Source organism: Ambystoma mexicanum, chromosome 7q (genome assembly GCF_040938575.1).
Source record: "Ambystoma mexicanum isolate Mex_15411 chromosome 7q, UKY_AmexF1_1, whole genome shotgun sequence".
Lineage (NCBI taxonomy): Eukaryota > Metazoa > Chordata > Amphibia > Caudata > Ambystomatidae > Ambystoma > Ambystoma mexicanum.
In genome coordinates this window covers 971478066-971495880 of record NC_090941.1, presented here as the reverse complement: position 1 = coordinate 971495880, position 17815 = coordinate 971478066, and the positions used below count along the sequence as shown (strand labels likewise).

Sequence of the window (17815 nt, the reverse complement as noted above, 5' to 3'; positions counted from 1 at the left end):
CCCCTCAAGGCCCCTCCCAAACCGGGCTTCTCCGGGGGTTTGGGCTTGTCAGGAAATGTTCGATGAAATCTTTTAATTAGACGAGGAGCGTGGACATATTCTGCAGGTTCCCAGGATCTTTCTTGGGGGCCGTAGCCTTTCCAGTCAATTAGGTAAAATAGTTTAGATTTGGAGATCTTGGAATCCAGGATGCTTTTGACTTCAAACTCGAGTTCTCCATCAACTAGGATAGGTTTTGGAGATTTAGTTAGTCGGGTTTGAGGTTGCACGGGTTTTAATAGAGAGACGTGGAAGACCGGATGTATCTTCATGTGAGGGGGCAAGTCCAACTTGACCGCTACTGGGTTTACTATGGTAGTGATGGAATAGGGACCAAGGTATCTTGGGTTGAATGTGCGTGGTCCTTTTAGAGGTAGATATTTGGTGGATAACCAGACTTGATCTCCTACTTGATATTGGGGGGCTTCCTTCCGATGTTGATCTGCTCCTTTCTTGTATTGTTCCTTAGCCCTTTGAAGGTGAGAAACGGCTTCCTTAAAGGCTTGGGTGATTGTAGAATGCAGGTTATCTACTGCTGGTGTTCCAAGATCTTGGAGTGGATCCAACTCCGAGGTTCGAGGGTGACTGCCGTATAAAAGAAAAAACAGGGTTTTCCCAGTTCCCGAGTGGACAGAGTTATTGTAGGCATATTCGGCTATCCAAAGGATATCTTTCCAAGTTTTTTCAGTTTGTTGCAGCATGCAGCGTAAATACTGTTCCAGAGTTTGATTGGTCCTCTTGGTTTGTCCGTCGGTTTGAGGGTGGTGACTGGTCGATAGTCTCACATCAATTTGGGCCGACCAACAGCAACTTCGCCAAAAATGAGAAATAAATTGACTACCTCGATCCGAAATTAGAACTGAAGGAAAACCGTGCAGTCGGACGATGTTTTCGAGAAATTCTCGGGCCAGAGTTGTTGCTGTTGGCAAGCCTTTGAGTGGAATGAAATGCGCCATCTTGGAGAATAAGTCCACGATTACTAGGATCGTATTGTATCCGGAGCATGGAGGTAGATCGGTGATGAAGTCCATAGAAAGATGTCAATAGGGCGTAAGAGGCCGGCTGGTTTTTCCTTTTGACTCTTGTTTTGGGCGCATACTCCACAGGACATTATAAAGTCCCTGATATCTTTTTTCCAAGACGGCCACCAGAAGTAGCGCTTGATCTTTTCTGAGGTTTTGGCCATACCGGGATGTCCTTCCATTAAAGAATCGTGATAACAAGAGATTACCTTTTTCTGTAAATCTGTGCTGGGCAGGTATAATCGTTCTTGGAAATACAATAAGTTGTCCTTCACTGCAAAGTCCTTTCCCTGCAGATGCCAATTCTGTATGTCTGCTGGAGTTACAAGTTGCCTGGCTTTATCCTTAACTTCCTCTATGGATTGTGTGGCTATTACACCCAGAATTCTTTGTTCGGGAATGATAGGTACAGGTTTAGGGTTGATCAAGTGTTCTTCCACTCCCATCCGAGAAAGGGCATCAGCTTTACCGTTTTTTGTACCAGGTCGATAGGTAATTATGAAGTCAAACTCGGCAAAGAATAGTGCCCAACGGAGTTGTCTAGAGGATTGGGCTTTTGCGGTTTTCAAATATTGCAGGTTTCGGTGATCTGTAATCACAGTAACGGTGTGTCGGGCCCCCAGAAGATAATGCCGCCAAGCCTTAAAGGCAGACTTAATAGCCAGAAGTTCCTTATCAGTAATAGTGTAATTGATCTCAGGAGGCGAGAATTTGCGGGACCAAAATGCCACGGGTGTTACACCTTTCCGTCATCGCTGCTTTTTACTTTTGCATAAATGGATACTGTGCAGTTCTGCGCTTTGTTGTACGGCAGCGCTATCTATTCCTGTCAATGCTATCAGTTTCAGCGGTACTGTTGTTCCGCGTTGCCAGCGCACGTCAAGAATAGGTCACATGATTCATCCACGCAACCAGCTGACTCTTACGACAAGTCATGTGGCACTATTTCAGAACCGAAGGCTTTCGCCCTCTCGCGTCGCTACTGACTTGCATGACGCTCCGTAAGTTCGAATTCTAGGTACTCCTTACTCTCGTGTATCCAAGCTATCCTGCCTGTGACTACTTATTCCTTTTTCTCTCCTACCGTCTAGTGTTCCCCTCCAGCGCTCCCTTCCAGCTATTACTACCTTTCAGCCTGCATTTCCGGGAACCCGTTCGCTATCCTATCCAAAGCCTTCATTACAAAGTGAAAACAGCGGAATCCCAAGTCTTCCTGACTCGGTGAGTTCCTTCCCCGGTCCTCCGTTTCTTCTCCGTTCCTGGTTAGTTTTTTATCCGTTCTTTCCCGCTCCTGTTTAGTATTCTTTCCTCTCATTACTACAGAAGTTTCTGAAGGAACTAGAACTCCAGTCCTTACCTACCTTTCACTCCGAGAAATCTCCACCTCTCATCAACAGCTAGAATCTACCAACACCATCCGTAAGAACATACTCACCTGTATTAATTCTGTTCTTCTATTCCGGTTTCCTCCTATATTTACCTGTTATTTTCTCCCGATAGAACCTGTGATACTGCCATCGAGCCAGGCGTTCTCTGCCTTGGATAGCCATCTTTCTGCAAGGATCTCCGACAACGCGTCCAGGGTTTTTCCCCCTTTGAGGGTTTCCCTGGGGGTCCTGCCTCTACCTGTTGAGGTTTTCTTTCCTTCCGAAGGGGTAGGGGGCTCAGGACTCTCAGGGAGGCTCTTCATTTCCGCCATTGCTGTCCCGGTTCCGGCGTTCTGACCAGGTTGGTGGAAACTTGTTTATACATTCACCCGCTTTTGGGTTTCGTATTGATTTGCCGGATCAGAGTGTTACAACGGGATGCAACTGATTGGTTACTGGGTCCTTTTGTGATAGAACTGCCCCCATGGCAAGGCTCGAAGCATCAGTTTCAACGATGTAGGGGAGTTTGGGGCGAGGATGTTTTAAAATTGGTGCAGAGATAAATTTAGTCTTCAAATTCTGGAAAGCTTGTTCCGCCTCGGTAGACCATTCAAAACGTTTGTTTTTCTTTAACAAGGCGGTGATGGGCTGGACTATTCAAGAGAATTCGGGGATAAACCTGCGGTAAAAGTTAGCGAAGCCTAACATGCTTTGAACAGCTTTTACGGAGGATGGGGATGGCCATTTGAGAACTGCATCGACCTTCTTTGAATCCATACGCACTCCGCCAGGTGATAATATGAATCCCAAGAATTCAACTTCAGTCACGTTGAAAACACATTTTTCCAACTTAGTGAAAAGTTTGTGTTGACGCAACCTCTCGAGGACCATTTTCACGTGTTTCCGATGTTCAGATTCCGATGAAGAATAAACGAGGATGTCGTCAATGTAAACAACAACACACACATCTATGAGCTCTCTGAGGACATCGTTCATAAAATATTGAAAGGTGGCCGGGGCATTGCAAAGTCCGAAGGGCATGACCTGATATTCAAATAGCCCATACTTGGTGCGGAAGGCCGTCTTCCATTCATCGCCCTCTTTTACTCGTACCAAGTGGTAGGCTCCTCTAAGATCCAGCTTTGTATATATGCATGCTTTTCTGACTTGGTCCAGGAGTTCAGGGATCAAAGGTAACGGATATCTATTCTTAACGGTGATCTGGTTCAGGGTGCGATAATCTATACAAGTTCTAAGGTCCCCTTCCTTTTTTGGAACGAAGAACAAAGCTGAAGAAGCAGGGGACTTGGAAGGACGAATAAACCCATTCGCTAGGTATTGATCCAGGTATTGTCGGAGATGAAGGTTCTCAGGCTCGGTGAGGGCATAAATTCTACTACAAGGAGGAGTAGATCCAGGTATCAGGTCTATCTGGCAGTCATAAGACCTATGAGGAGGTAGAGAGTTAGCCTGATCCTTCCGGAAAACATCTTGGAATTCTAGGTATTCGGGAGGTAACTGGGGAGTCTCCGAAGAAATTGCTGCCAGTGCAACACCAGGTGGAGGGTGACAAGTAGAGACACATTCTGGAAACTGAACCGTTCTTGCTCGCCAATCGATCTGAGGATTGTGTTTCTCTAACCAAGGTATTCCTAGAATAATCTGGAACTGAGGGGCCTTGATCACATCGAACACGATCTTCTCGTGGTGTCCATCTTGACTTACTAGCGTCACTTCTTGAGTGGTATGCGTTACCGGTCCGGAGGCTATCTCCGTACCTGGGGTTATTGGGTGCCTCTCTCCTCTTCCCTTTCTCTTCTCCTGTAGAACCCCAAAGGTTAATGCCCTCACCTTAGGTAAGTGAACGCCAAGCTCTCCATCTGCCTCGGGGCAGGGTGCCGTAACCAGTTTCTTCACTGGATAAGGGTGCAGGCCTCTTGACCTCAGAGGACTGCTGTCCGTCGTCAACTGCACGAACGGTAAGTTCTGGGCACTTCAAATGTCTTAAAAGTGTTTTGTAATGATATCTCTTGTTTTGCAGGGTTCTGGCGATGGCGGATGGCGGGCTGATGAGAGTTGAGGATCGAACCCGCGTGAGGAATAGAAGCGCCTGGAAGCACGTAAGTAAGCGCTTGTAGCCTGCTTCACGATGCGCACTAACTGTCCCTTTTATCTTGCAGGTACAAGTTCGGAGCTTTAGAGAAGCTGAAGGGTGCTGGAATACCCACTGGATTCGGCGTGGGAAGGAGAAATGGCACGTGAGTAATAAAGTTGCCCAATGTCTTTAAACGCACCTTCTTTTGTCTTTCAGATGCAGGATGCAGCGCCGAAGGCCTCCGGAGCGTGCGAAGAGCTGGTAAGCTTTTGCCTTTCAGATGCCGGAATGCAGTGCGAAGACCTCCGGAGCATGCGAAGAGTAGGTAAGCCTTTGTCTTTCAGATGCCGGAATGCAGCGCGAGGCGTTGGTGACAGCCGATGGACCAGGTAAGAGATGCGCTGCCACTGAAGACCGTAGTGCTAACCTGTTCTTTCTTTGTCTTTACAGGTGCTGCTGAAGACTGGATTCCAGGATGGTAAGCCTTTGTTCCCTTAGGCCCAGGATCAGAAGCAGAAGACACGATGAGCGTTCTGCTGCAGAGAATGCAGAATAACGCAAAGCAAGATTCATCCATCGGGTGTGGTTTAAATAGCCTCCTGTAGTGCTTAGGTGTCTCCTTCCACAGCCACGCCTAGGTAAGAAAAGAGTTCCTGCTTTCCAGAAGAGTTCCAGTGTTCTGAACCTAGGGAGTGGCTCCTGCCCCACCCAACAGGAAAAGTAGTCCCAAACAGAAGAGGATCAGGGGTTCAACTGGCAGGTAAGTAAGCAGCATGGTCTGCTGCAGGTAAGTCCACCCAAGCATTATGAGCCCGGCGCTTCCAGCGCTGGGACTGGGCATCTTTATGAGCCTGGTGCCACTGGCGCCAGGACAGGGTCCAAAAGGTCCCAATTGGGACTGGCTGGCACTCGGAACCGGGGTTATGGGTCTGCTTCCAAGGGAGTCGGGCAAGTCCTGATCTTTTGGAAGCAGAGATCATGACAGGTATCTGGTGCATCCAACAACGCTAATTAACTGTTTAAAATCTGCAGGAAACTAGCCAACCATTCTGCAGTCTCCTCCTCCCCTCTTCTGCCCCAGGCCCTCTGCAACACACTGGCCACACACTTCACCACTAAAGCTCTGGACATCCTGAGCACCCTTGTACCATCCTGCCAAGCAAGACCCTCACTCCCTTGCCTACTATGGCTTCTCGCCCTCCTTCTTCCTCTCTCTCCTCTTTCTCCCGTCACACCTGAAGACGTCACCAGCGTTGTCTGCTCCATGAAGGCCTCATCCAAACAGGTTTCCCCTTGCTCCTCCAGAACCATCAAGGACAACATTGGTTCTCTTGCCCCTGTACTTGCTGATCTCTGCAACCACTCTTTTGCCACTGGATCTTTCCCATCCTCCTCAAGCCCTTCCCTGTGCACCCCCTCTTGAAAAAACCTTCAGCAGACCCTACCTGTCCAGTCAACTACCACCCTATTTCCATCACCCCCTTCCTTGGAAAATTGCTGGAAAAACTTGGGTTTTTCTACAACTTAGCTCACACACTAAACTTGTTGTTGGTCTCCCAAACCCAATCGCCCCAGCCTCTGCCTACCTCCCAGCACTTGCTTCGGCACCCCTGGCCATTGTCCTGTAGGCTTGCACTGTCTACCCAATGCGGCTCCAGGCTGCATAGCACTTAACATACTATACACTTGATCTGCTCCTCACCCACGAGCACGGACATTCCAGCACTCACCCTCCACTCCCACTTCCCCTCTTCTTTCTGAACTTGCACGTTCTGAATACTCACAAGGCAATGCAGGTCTGTCTGCATCTTCCACTGTGCTCATTATCTTCTATCCTGTGTTCCCTCTTGCGCTGTGGGCGCTTTGAAACAGAATTCACTTAATGTATAAGCACCTAACAAATGCACAATTAATAAATAAATACAAGTCTGTAGCATCAAAAATGCCACCTGCGTGTCGATCTCTCACTGCTGCACCCTCACAGTGTTGTAGATGGAAACTTACCCTGTGCTGATACTTATTCCTGTCATTGGTTTTTTTTGTATACCATACATGCCAACATTTCGATCACCTGGGATAGAGATTTCGTCACGGAAATCAAGAGTCATAAATTTTTCCATAGGAATGCATTGGGGCAGTAATTATTTTAGGCGGGAAAACGTGAAAAAATGGCTATTTTTCACGTTTTCCCGCCTAAAATAATTACTGCTTATACATGAAGTGAATTCTGTTTCAAAGCGCCCACAGGGCAACAGGGGGATGGGGGACACGGGCAGAAAACAAGAGACATACATTTTTCATAGGAATGCATTGGGGCAGTAATTATTTTAGGCGGGAAAACGTGAACAATAGCAATTTTTTTCACGTTAAAATTGGGAATGCTCTGATTACTTACCGGTAATCTTCATTACTCCTAGTCCTACTCTTCCTCGTCACAGTACTTACTTCATGAGGCACCCGCCTCCGACACAGGACCTTCTTCTATTTCTTTAAATCCCTATAACTCCTCCCCCACATCCATGTCACTCAGTTTCATATTACCAAGCCGGAGCATGGGACCTTCCCCGCAGGGAGGGTGAGGAGGGTCATCAGTACTGTGACGAGGAAGAGTAGGACTAGGAGTAATGAAGATTACCGGTAAGTAATCAGAGCATTACCTCCACGTCCACTCTTCCTCGTCCCAGTACTTACTTCATGAGGTATACCAAAGCATCAACGGGGAAAAGGTCCCAATGAGACAGAGCCAAAAACAGTGCAGCAAAACACACCCACAATAACTCTTAAATCACATCCCCACAGACAAAAACTCCAACCACGAAGGAACCAACCCCCGAGTGGGAGAAACTCAACCCATAGCGGTTGATGAAAATGCCTAGACCAGCCAAGGCGGCAGCCATACAAATCTCTTGCAGAGAAAAACCCTCCTTACATCGGGCCAGGAAGCCGCGAAACCCCTGGTAGACCGCCCCTGATTGTGCGCAGGCACAGGCAGGCCAGAAGCCACATAGGCCCTAGAGATCACAACCCGGAACCACCGGAAAATGGAAACCACAGATGCGTTATGCCCAGCCCCAGCCAGACCACAAGCAATCAGAAGACTATCAGATTGGTGGAAAAGGCAAACCAAGCCAAATACTCCAACGCGTCCCGCCGGACATCAATGTTAAGCCGAGCCACCTCCTCAGGCGTTCTTGGATCATGAAAGAAGTCAGGGAGAACCAGACCCTGAGAGGTGTGAAACCCGAGAGACAACTGAAGGGAGAAACTTCGGACCACACCCCGGCACCACCGAGTCTGGCAGCACCCTCAGGAAAGGAGCGTGACATAAGAGAACCCTAATCTCCCCAAGCCTACGGGCAGAAGTGAGGGCAATAAGAAAAGCAGATTTCAGTGTAAGATGTTTGATATCAATCTCGGAAATGGGCTCAAAAGGAGGCCCATGAAGGAACCGTAATACAAGAGGGAGATCCCAAAAGGAAAGCCCTTTATCAGCACAAGGAAGGGAAGAAGAAAAACCCTGGATCAACTTCCCCACCAACACCTCCCCATCCAAGTGACCGTCAGAGTCCCCCAAAAGGAATTTCATGGAGGCCCGCTGAGAGCAAAGCCTGGAAAAACGGCCAGGCCCCTGTCAAAACCCCTCCTGGAGGAACCGAAGGATAGCAGAGGCCAGAACGCAGGGGAGGGATCCCAGACTGCCCATACCAGTCTCGGAAATGGCCCCAATGTCTGCCTAACACCTTCAGAGTGGAGGGTCTAAGAGCATCCATTCGGACTCAACTACAGGATCTGAGAACCCCTGAGATATCAACCTAGACTGAGCAATAGCCACACCGCCCATTGCATCCGGTGGAATTCTAACCGCAGATCCCCTTGAAGGGGACACGGCCACCTCGGAACCAGCCAAGGTTCCTAGGAACGAAGCTCCAACAGAGAGGGGAGCCAACTCCGGCGGCACCAGAACAGAGCTAACAACAACACAGTCACCCTGGACACTCAGATGCGCCAAACCACCCGGGGCAGAAGGGGAATAGGCGGAAAGGCATAAAGGAAAACCCCAAGGCCACTGTACAGAGAGGGCGTCCATCCCCCAATCCCCTCAACCTGAAACCGAGAGCAGAAGAGGGGAACTTCTGCTGAGGCCGGGGATGCAAACAGGTCTAGAACCAAGGACCCTAATCTGACACAGGTCACCGCAAAGACCTGGGCCAACAGGACCAGTTCTGCAGAGGAGTGAAAACCGGCGTCTGAGAAGATCCGCTTGAACATTGTCCACCCTTCTGATCCGTGAGGCCAGCAGATACACCAGATGAGATTCCTCCCAGGTGCCTATCAGCGCTGCCAGAGCATTCAAGGAACAGCCGGAACCCCTTTTGCAGTTCACATATGCCAAGGCCGTCGTATTGTCCGATCGGACCAAAAACCGCCGACCGTCCAGCAACTCCTCGAAGTACACCAGAGCTTGCACAATGGCACAACTCTTGCCAATTGGATGATCACCGGCTCTCCCCAGATCTCACAACCCTTGAGCTGAGAGGACCCCCAATGTATACCCTTTCTGCTGGTGTTGGTAGTAGGAGAGGTCACAGGAGGAAGGACCATGCACACCTCAGCCTGTAGACCTGAAACCCCCCGCCACCATAGCAGGGACACTCGCAGCGCTGGGGACACTGAAAACAAAACTACGAAAGCCGAGATGTCAGGAGCCAGTGGGAGAGAGTATAAGACACCAGGAGACGTAACCGAAGACAGGCTCAAGGAACTGGAAAACATGCAAGACGCCACGTGCCCCGTAACTTCAGCAACATGTGAGTCGAGACATACTGCCTTCTGAGAACCCAGCCCAGAACAGCCAGCAAGCGCCCCTCCTGCACAACATCCAGAGTACGCTCTCCCCAGACGTCCGGACAAGCAGTGCAGGGTCTTGAGACCCATAAGCAGGTGACACATCCTAGAAGGCATTGGGACCAGGAACACCCGCAAGTAGAAAACTTGACCCTGAACAGGGAGAGGAACGGGCAAGACGGTAACCCACAACAACCGTTCGGAGAGAACGGATCCCATGGCCAACTACTTGGACCGTGAGCTGGGTACCAAAGTCCTAACCATGCAAACCTGGACAGGAGGAGACAGGAACGGCAACTGATACCCCCTCCAGACGGATCCCATTACCCAGGAAGCCGAACCCCACCGGTCCCATACACCTCCGAGAAGATAGAGACGAGGAGCCAGGGAAAACCGCCAGTCACTGCACTTGCACCAGAGGGAAATCACAGGACGTTGAAACAGGCCTGCGCCACAATATAACAGCATGCTTGTCAGCCCACGAAAAGATTTGACCTATCAAAAGGAAGATACTGGACAGCCCAGAGGTCCAGCAGACTATGGCCCCCTCAGCCGACAGAGGAGCCACCAGGCTGGCGTCAAAAGGGCAGAGTACTGTCACAAAGCGGGGCAAAGCAATCCATCCCGGATAGCCGACATCAAAGGCAACCCCCTACCTGAGGTATGCCTATACTGGAAAACCCACTGAAGTGACATCCCCTCCACCGGCACCAGGGGCTCTGAGAACCCCTCTAAGCACAGACATGTGCCACCATGTGCCCTATCACTTCCCACAAGTCTGAGAGGAGGCGTGAAAGCAACACGTCAGCACCGGAGGACCTAGGGCCTAAAAGAAGAGACACTGGGAACCCCCTGCATGGCCGTTACTTCCATGACCATTTTCCATAATCCCATGCCGGACAAGGGAAAAGCAAATCAACTCCTTTGACTTTCCCTTGCGCAGTTTAGAGGAAGAGGACAGGACAAGGAGTCTGCGTCCATAGCTAGCACAGACCCAAACACACCACATGACTGAGAGGTGGCTTGATCCCTGTATCCAGTAGCTGGTAGCCCCATGCTCTAAATCGTTCCAATGCATCGGTCTAGGAAGGATGAAGGACCGAGTCAGCACCGCTGAGACTCGAACCCGAAGTGTAGACTATGCCAGGCCGGTACCCTTCCGGCCGCTGGCAGATGTTTCCAAAATCTGCGCCGTATTCACAGGCAGCACGCAAGGAATGCAGCCAACATCCGGTGCATACTGGGCTGTGTGTGTCTGAGGAGCTGGTGGTATGTGACATGTCTGTGACAGAACAGAGCCCCGCACTTTCAAATACTCTGTCACAGTCACCCCACGACAAGAAGCAGAGAGTCCTCACAGCAAAAAAGGAAGGCTAGCCCATACTGCCAAGTGCTTGCCATCATTTCCAATAAAGATGTGTACACAGAGCACGAGGTAACGGCCTTTCAAAGGAGTCAAGATGGCCATACCAGCAAGAGAGGGGAAAACATCAAGCACAGTCCTCCCCTCTCCTTACCTTCCCCCAGAGAATGCAGCTGACATCCGGTGCATCCTGGGCCGTGTGTCTCTGAGGAGCGGGTGGTATGTGGCATGCCTGCGACAGAACAGAGCCCCCGCACTTTCAAATACTCTGTCACAGTCACCCCACGACAAGAAGCAGAGAGGCCTCACAACAAAAGGGAAGGCTTAGCCCATACTGCCAAGTGCTTGCCATCATTTCCAATAAAGATGTGCACACAAAGCACGAGGAAAACGGCATGTTGAAGGAGTCAAGATGGCCACACCAGCAGGAGAGGGGAAAAATATCAAGCACAGTCCTCCCCTCTCCTTACCTTCCCCCAGATAATGCAGCTAACATCCGATGCATCCTGTGCTGTGTGTGTCTGAGGAGCGGGTGGTATGTGACATGCCTGCGACAGAACAGAGCCCCCGCACTCCCAAAGACTCTCTGCCACTGTCACCCCACGACAAGAAGCAGAGAGGCCTCACAACAAAAGGGAAGGCTAGCCCATACTGCCAAGTCGAATCAAGATGGCCAAAACAGGAGGAGAGGGGAAAAACATCAAGCCCAGTCCTCCCCTCTCCTTACCTTCCCCCGGGCCGTGCAGGACCCGGGACACAATGCTCACGCTGCGGTCCGGAGCCCAGCAAAGAACCGAGCGAGGCAATCCAGCTCAACTGTGACCCCAAGCCCCGCAGGGGGCCCAGGAGCAGTGCCGCACCTGAGGGAGCCGAGGGCCCCGCCACACAGCCCCCCCCAGGGGGCCAGCAATCGGTGCTCCCCAGTGCCCGGCACCGGGAAGAAAAAGTCCAACCTGCCGGAGGCAGGAAAAATTTAAACTGAGTGACATGGATGTGGGGGAGGAGTTATAGGGATTTAAAGAAATAGAAGAAGGTCCTGTGTCGGAGGCGGGTGCCTCATGAAGTAAGTACTGGGACGAGGAAGAGTGGACGTGGAGGTAATGTCCCTTAATCGGGGAGGTTGGCATGTATACTATACAGCTGATTCTGGATGGCTGTTCTCTGTTGGTATACACTGTGACACTAAAAAATATGCTCTAAGGTTTAACTGGAGCCGTCTCCAATGCTACCTCAGTATGCCTCAAGCTTTACAAGTTTCCTGGCTTGGTACACAAAAGCTTTCCTCTGTGTGTTTATTGTATGAACGAGTTTAAAGCAACAACATAAACAATGGCAAAACTTGCGCTCACTGAAAAACTAAACATAAAAAACGTGTACGTAAAAACGCCTTTGAAAGTTTTCAGTATGGCCGTTTTGAAACATTGAAGAAAGAACATTTGAGTGAAGGGAGGACAGCGGGCCGCATTTACTGCCGCAGCCAAAAAAGCCCAGTAGTGAGACCTACACAATACAGAAAAAGATGATCCTCTCTGACACTGCAGCTGATTGAAACTCGTGACATCAGCGCGTGAAGCTTTCACGTGACCGTCTCGCCAGTAAAACACAAAGTGCCCTCCAGTAAATTGCCAATAGTCAGCGGCCTTCCCACTGGGTCATCACTTTCCCTTTGACCAATCAACAGCTGAAATCACTTCAGCGCCCGCCCATTTGCTATTTGTTTACTGCAGCACAAGTTCAAAGGCGTGGCATTGCTAGTTCAGAACTGCAGCTAATTGGTCTTATTGAAACAGAGGTAACTTCTTGTCGCCACACCCCCGTGCCACTTCTTGCAGAACACATAGCTCTAGTCAGGCGGCCCAAGGCGCATCTGCTAGTAAACATAAAAAAAGGACATGCAGACTCGGAGATTATCCAGCTCCTCACGACCATATTTTAAATTATTGTGTGCTATTGTACCAATAGCAGATGAATTAGTGCAAAAAATTATGAAGGCATCTATATCCATCTTTACAAAATAAACATGACAAATGTGTAATTCAATTACTTTATTAAAAAACACTGTATTTCTTATGCATTTTGAAAACATTTCTGTTTAAAAACAAACTTAGAAATTTAAGTTTGTAAAGAAATTAGAAATGACCAATATATATGATGTGAGACATCCACACCTCTCATAGCTCCGGTTGATGATGTTGGTTAAGATGGCCGCTGCACTTCCTCGCTGTTCCTTTGTATCCTCCACTGTTGATAGTTCCTGCCTGACAGGCCAGCCCCCGGATTTTTGTCGGCCACTGCCGGCCAATGGGAGCGCAGCGCTTGCAGTGCTGTCTGCCTGTGCCCTGGAGGTAGTGTCCGCGCGATTCCCTGCCACTGTGGGTCCCGTGGAGCTGTCACTCGCCCGGCAGCTTTCGGCGCGGTCTGGTGCCCTCGGTTACCCTTGTGCGGGGATGCCCGGCGTTCGCACAGGATGCTGAGCTCAGCGGTGCTCCCTGTTGGAGGTGGCTGCAGGGAGGAGCTGTCGGGCGGCCCCTCTGGGGGCGTCGGGGGTCTCCCGACCTCCTCGGCTCGGGCTCTGCACGTCGAGTTACCCTCACAGCAGGTAACATCATATCGGGTGATGTGCAACACTGGTCCTGTTGGCAGGGGAGGTCATTCTTCAGGTGGTGGCAGTCACCTAGTAGGCTATACCACTCAAATAAGGGGCATTCGTTTTTAGGGATTATACCACCCCTTATAGTTTAATGGTGGGGTGTGCGAATGTAGAAGGTGGTTGACTAAAGTAATCTAGATACTTTCGTGACATTAGCACAATACTTTTCCAGTGCTGGGTCTTCATTTTGCAAGTGGACATTCAGTGCCTTGGCTCAATTTGCGAAGTCGCAGAATTCAGTACTTGCCTTAATTTATCCAAAGGTTGGTAATGTTGTGACCATGTGTCATGGCATCATCTGTTGATCTGAAGAACAGGGTAGTTATCCTTGGTGCTTTTGTCTGGTTTCCTGTTGAAGAGGAATGTTTGAAAGCAGGTAAGTGGTTGTTTTGTAAAGTACAGGCTGTCAAATGTAACTATGGTTATGATGATTTCATACAGCGCACAGCTGCCATTTTCATGGTCGCCAGCAGCTCACGTGGCTCTGTAAGAAAAGTTGGTGGGGTTGGTTAGTGGGGGAATAACGATTTGGTGTGCATTTGCAGCTTTCCAACATTTTAATATACAACATGTTGCAACAGCACAAGCCACATTGAGACGTCTGGTGGTTTCAGCTACCTTGCCAATATCCCCGAACAAAAGTGGGACAGTGATGCTGCGATTGATGTAATTTTCTCAAGGATCTCAGGGCATGCCCAGTACATATGGAAGGCGTTTGCGTTAGGTTCACCACATTTCAGACATTCCCCAGAGCAGGATGCCGTGAACTTGGCTATCTTGACAGGGGTATATGAAGTTGGTTGAGAATCTTGAATTGAATCTGGCGCAAACCAGAATTTAAAGACACAGATTTTGTCAATTGACAGTACCTGAGCCATTGTACCTCGCCCAGTGTTACACACAAGTCTGCCTCCCATTTCGTTTTTATGGTGTTCAGGGATTTGGAATGAGCTTGCACTAAGGTATACACATTGGGGATTCCCTTCTTTACCCCATGATTAGATGTATACACTTGTGTGTAGGGGGCTCTGTAAGAAACTATGGCCATCTTGCTGCAAATGCAGCTCTCATACAATGATATTGGAATAGTTTAAGCTGACGCCCCCAACAGTGTTCACAAAATCCGCAGAGCTCACTTAAGTATCCTCTGGAAACATATCCCTCATCTTTAGCTGCTTATCTGGGTCCCATGTCCTCTGCAATGTCCCGTCAAATGTGGGGGGATACCAGGGAATAGCCATAGGGGGTCATAGGGTATTTCTAATCTTATTATTATTATTTTTTTTAAAACTCTTTATTGATTTTTAATAACATTACAAAAAACAAACAAAACATATAACATTTAACCAACAACATAACTGGCCGTATGGCACTTGGCATAGATGTCCTTTCACGTTTTCGCCTCAGAGTGGGTGGGGGATCAAGTCTTTTGGACCACCTCATTTCTCATGGCCGTTTTAGTGTTTACTTTTCACGCCTTCCTGTTCTGGGGGCTTATCGAATGACTGCCCTTCACTGTTCTCCCCCCCCCCCCCGGATTTTCTTCTTCACTGTCTTCTCTTTGTTCAAATAAGTTCTGTATCAGAGAGTTCCACGCCATCATTCTCTGTCCCGTTTCCCCCACTCCTTTCTGTGCTGCCTTTATCCACACTGCTGTCTCTGTCATTGCCCATTTCTTAAAGTCCGCCCACCATAGATCTATTTTTGGGCCCTCCCTTGAGTTCCACGCCATTGCTATCCGCCGTTTAGCTAATATGCATAGTAGGTCTGTCATTTTAGCCAGGTGCGCCCTGTGTCTTCCTCCTCTTGGGAAGAGACCCAGCAAGTACAGTTCAGGATTCTCTTCTTGTATTCGGAGTCCACTACTGGCCACTCTCTGTCTAATTTCGGCCCAAAAGACCCGTATCACTGGGCAGGTCCAGAACATGTGTATCATGTCTGCTTGCTCTTCCGGGCAACGGGGGCATGTGCGGGGGCCTCCCGGCATCATTGCGTTCATTCTCTTAGGCGTGAGGTATGCCCTATGCGTGACGTATAGTTGTGCTTGTCTGAACCGTGCATTCCTAAATACCTTCTTTGGATATTTCAGCACCCTGGACCATTCCTCATCACCAAGGGGTCTCCCGAGTTCCTCCTCCCAGTTCTCTCTGGTGCGTAGCACTTGCGAATTGTTAGCTTTTAGCATTTGTTCATACAATCTGGAGGTCGTGTGTCCCCCTTCTGATATGTCGTACCATGCATCCAACTCCCCTTCCATGTCCTCTTGGTCTGGCCACTCTGGCCACCTCTTCTTGATTGTTAGTATTATCCTGTTATATAGGATGAATTGACCTTTGTGTATGTCGCAGTCCTCCACCATGTCCTGGAATTCTGCCCACTGCTAGTCTTTCCTCAAATCTCCAATTTGTGCTGCACCCTTCGCTTGCCATTGGGATCTGTATATTGCAAGTGTGTTGGGTGATCTGTGCCTACTAATCCTGCTAGTGGTATCTGAGCTGAACAAGGGTCCTTGATCTTCTGTAGTCTCCACGCCCTCGCCCACAATGCCATTGCGAGCTTCAGCATGTTTGGTAGGGTCTTGAGCAGGGATTTGTCGAGCCATGGGACTTCACGTAGATAGTAGGATTTCAGTGCTGGTTGGAGAAGTGTTTTATCTATTGATTCGTCTTCTCCCAGCCATTTGACCACAAATTGCAGTTGCCCTGCTAAATAGTACTTTTCAAAATCGGGCAGCCTGATGCCCCCCTCCTCGTACTCTCTCTGTAAGGTTGTCATGGCGATTTTGCACCCCCCCTCTCCCCACAGGAACCCCTGTGTTGTTGTGTTCAGTTTCTTAAAGAAGGCTCTGGGTATGGCGTGCAGAATGTTTGTGAAGTAATATAGCAATCTTGGAAGTACCACCATTTTCAGAATGGCCGCTCTACCCATCATCCCCAGTGGGAGTGTCCCCCAGAAGCCCATGGCCTTTTGTATTTTATCTAGGGCTGCTAGTGTGTTGCGTTCTTGTGACTCTACAGTGTTGTGGTGTATTTCGATTCCTAGATACCGGAAGGAGTGCAGCGCCCACGCCAGACCCATGTCTGGGAGTTCATCCCGGGGCACTTGTTTTAATTCGGCCAGGGGGAAGAGGACAGATTTATCTTTATTGATGGCAATCCCTGAGAGTCTAGTGTAGGCTTCCGCCGCCTCCAAGAGGCAGGGTAGGTTGACGCGCGGATTGTCCACAAAGAGGAGGATATCGTCTGCATACAGTGAGACCTGGTGTACCACTCCATCTATATCTATTCCTGTGTCCTCATATTCTGCCCTGAGGAACACAGCCCATGGCTCCAGGGCCAATATGTTTAACATCGGTGATAGAGGGCAGCCCTGCTTGGTTCCCCTGTATATTCTCCATGCTTTCGAGATCTGTCTCCCTGTTTTCACTCTTGCCCTGGGATCTTTGTATAGCAATCTAATCCATCTAAGATACCCTTCTCCCATGCCAAAGTGAGCCAAGACACTCAGCAGCCACTTCCAGCTAACTGAATCGAATGCTTTGACGGCGTCTAATGACGCTACCGCACATTCGCCCTGCCTCCGGTTTGTCTGTTCTATAACATAATGTAGTCTGCGGAGGTTCCACGACGTGTTGCGCCCTGGGACATAGCCCGTTTGGTCTGAATGGATCAGTGTGGGTATCACTAATTTCAGGCGGTTCGCTAAGACCGCTGTGAGTATCCTGACATCTTGGTTGATGAGGGAAATTGGTCTATATGACGCACACTCCCCTGGGGGTTTTCCGGGCTTGAAGATCGGCACAATTGTCGTTTCCGACATGCTGTCTGGCAGTTGCGATTCCTCATATGCTTACTGGTATGTTTCTAACAACTTCGGGGCGATGGTGCTCTTGTATGTCTTATAAAATTCCCCCGGAAGTCCATCGGGGCCCGGGGATTTGCCTGAAGGGAGCTCGGAGATCACAGTCTCTATTTCTTCTACTGTAATGGGAGCATCTAATAGTTGGGCTTGTTCTGCCATTAGTTTTGGTAATCTTATCTCCGCTAGGGCATCCGGAATGTCTTCCGGTTCCACTTCCGGGTTAGGGGCGTAAAGTTTCTCGTAGAAATCAGCGAATAGGGTGTTTGTGTTCTTGGTTCCTGACCTCTGCCCCCTTTTCGTCTATTAGTACTGCTATGGGGTCTTTTTTGTTTTCTTGCTTAGTGAGCCATGCTAGGAGCCTGCTCGGTTTGTCTCCCTCTGCGTGCAGCCTCTGTGTATTTCCTGTGATTTAGCTTCCCCAGTTTCTCCCAGAGTTCCATACATCTTGTCCTTAGCGCTAGGAGTTCCCTGGGTTCTTCACCCGCACTTTCTGCCCTTCTTTCCTCCCCCTAAATTTCTTTTTCTAGTTTGTCCAGTTCTCTCATAATGGCTACTTTCAGCCCTCCTGTCTTC

At 49.4% G+C, this 17815-nt stretch overlaps 1 protein-coding gene across 1 annotated transcript in view; it reads left to right on the top strand.

Annotated features, from left to right (window-relative positions):
• Positions 1-12956: 12956 nt before the first annotated feature.
• Positions 12957-17815, top strand: part of UVRAG (UV radiation resistance associated) — a 727264-nt gene continuing 722405 nt past the window's right edge. The window contains exon 1 of the mRNA XM_069640056.1: positions 12957-13330. Coding sequence (XP_069496157.1) covers positions 13199-13330 — 132 coding nt within the window. The 5' untranslated portion in view covers positions 12957-13198. The remainder of the gene's footprint in view (positions 13331-17815) is intronic.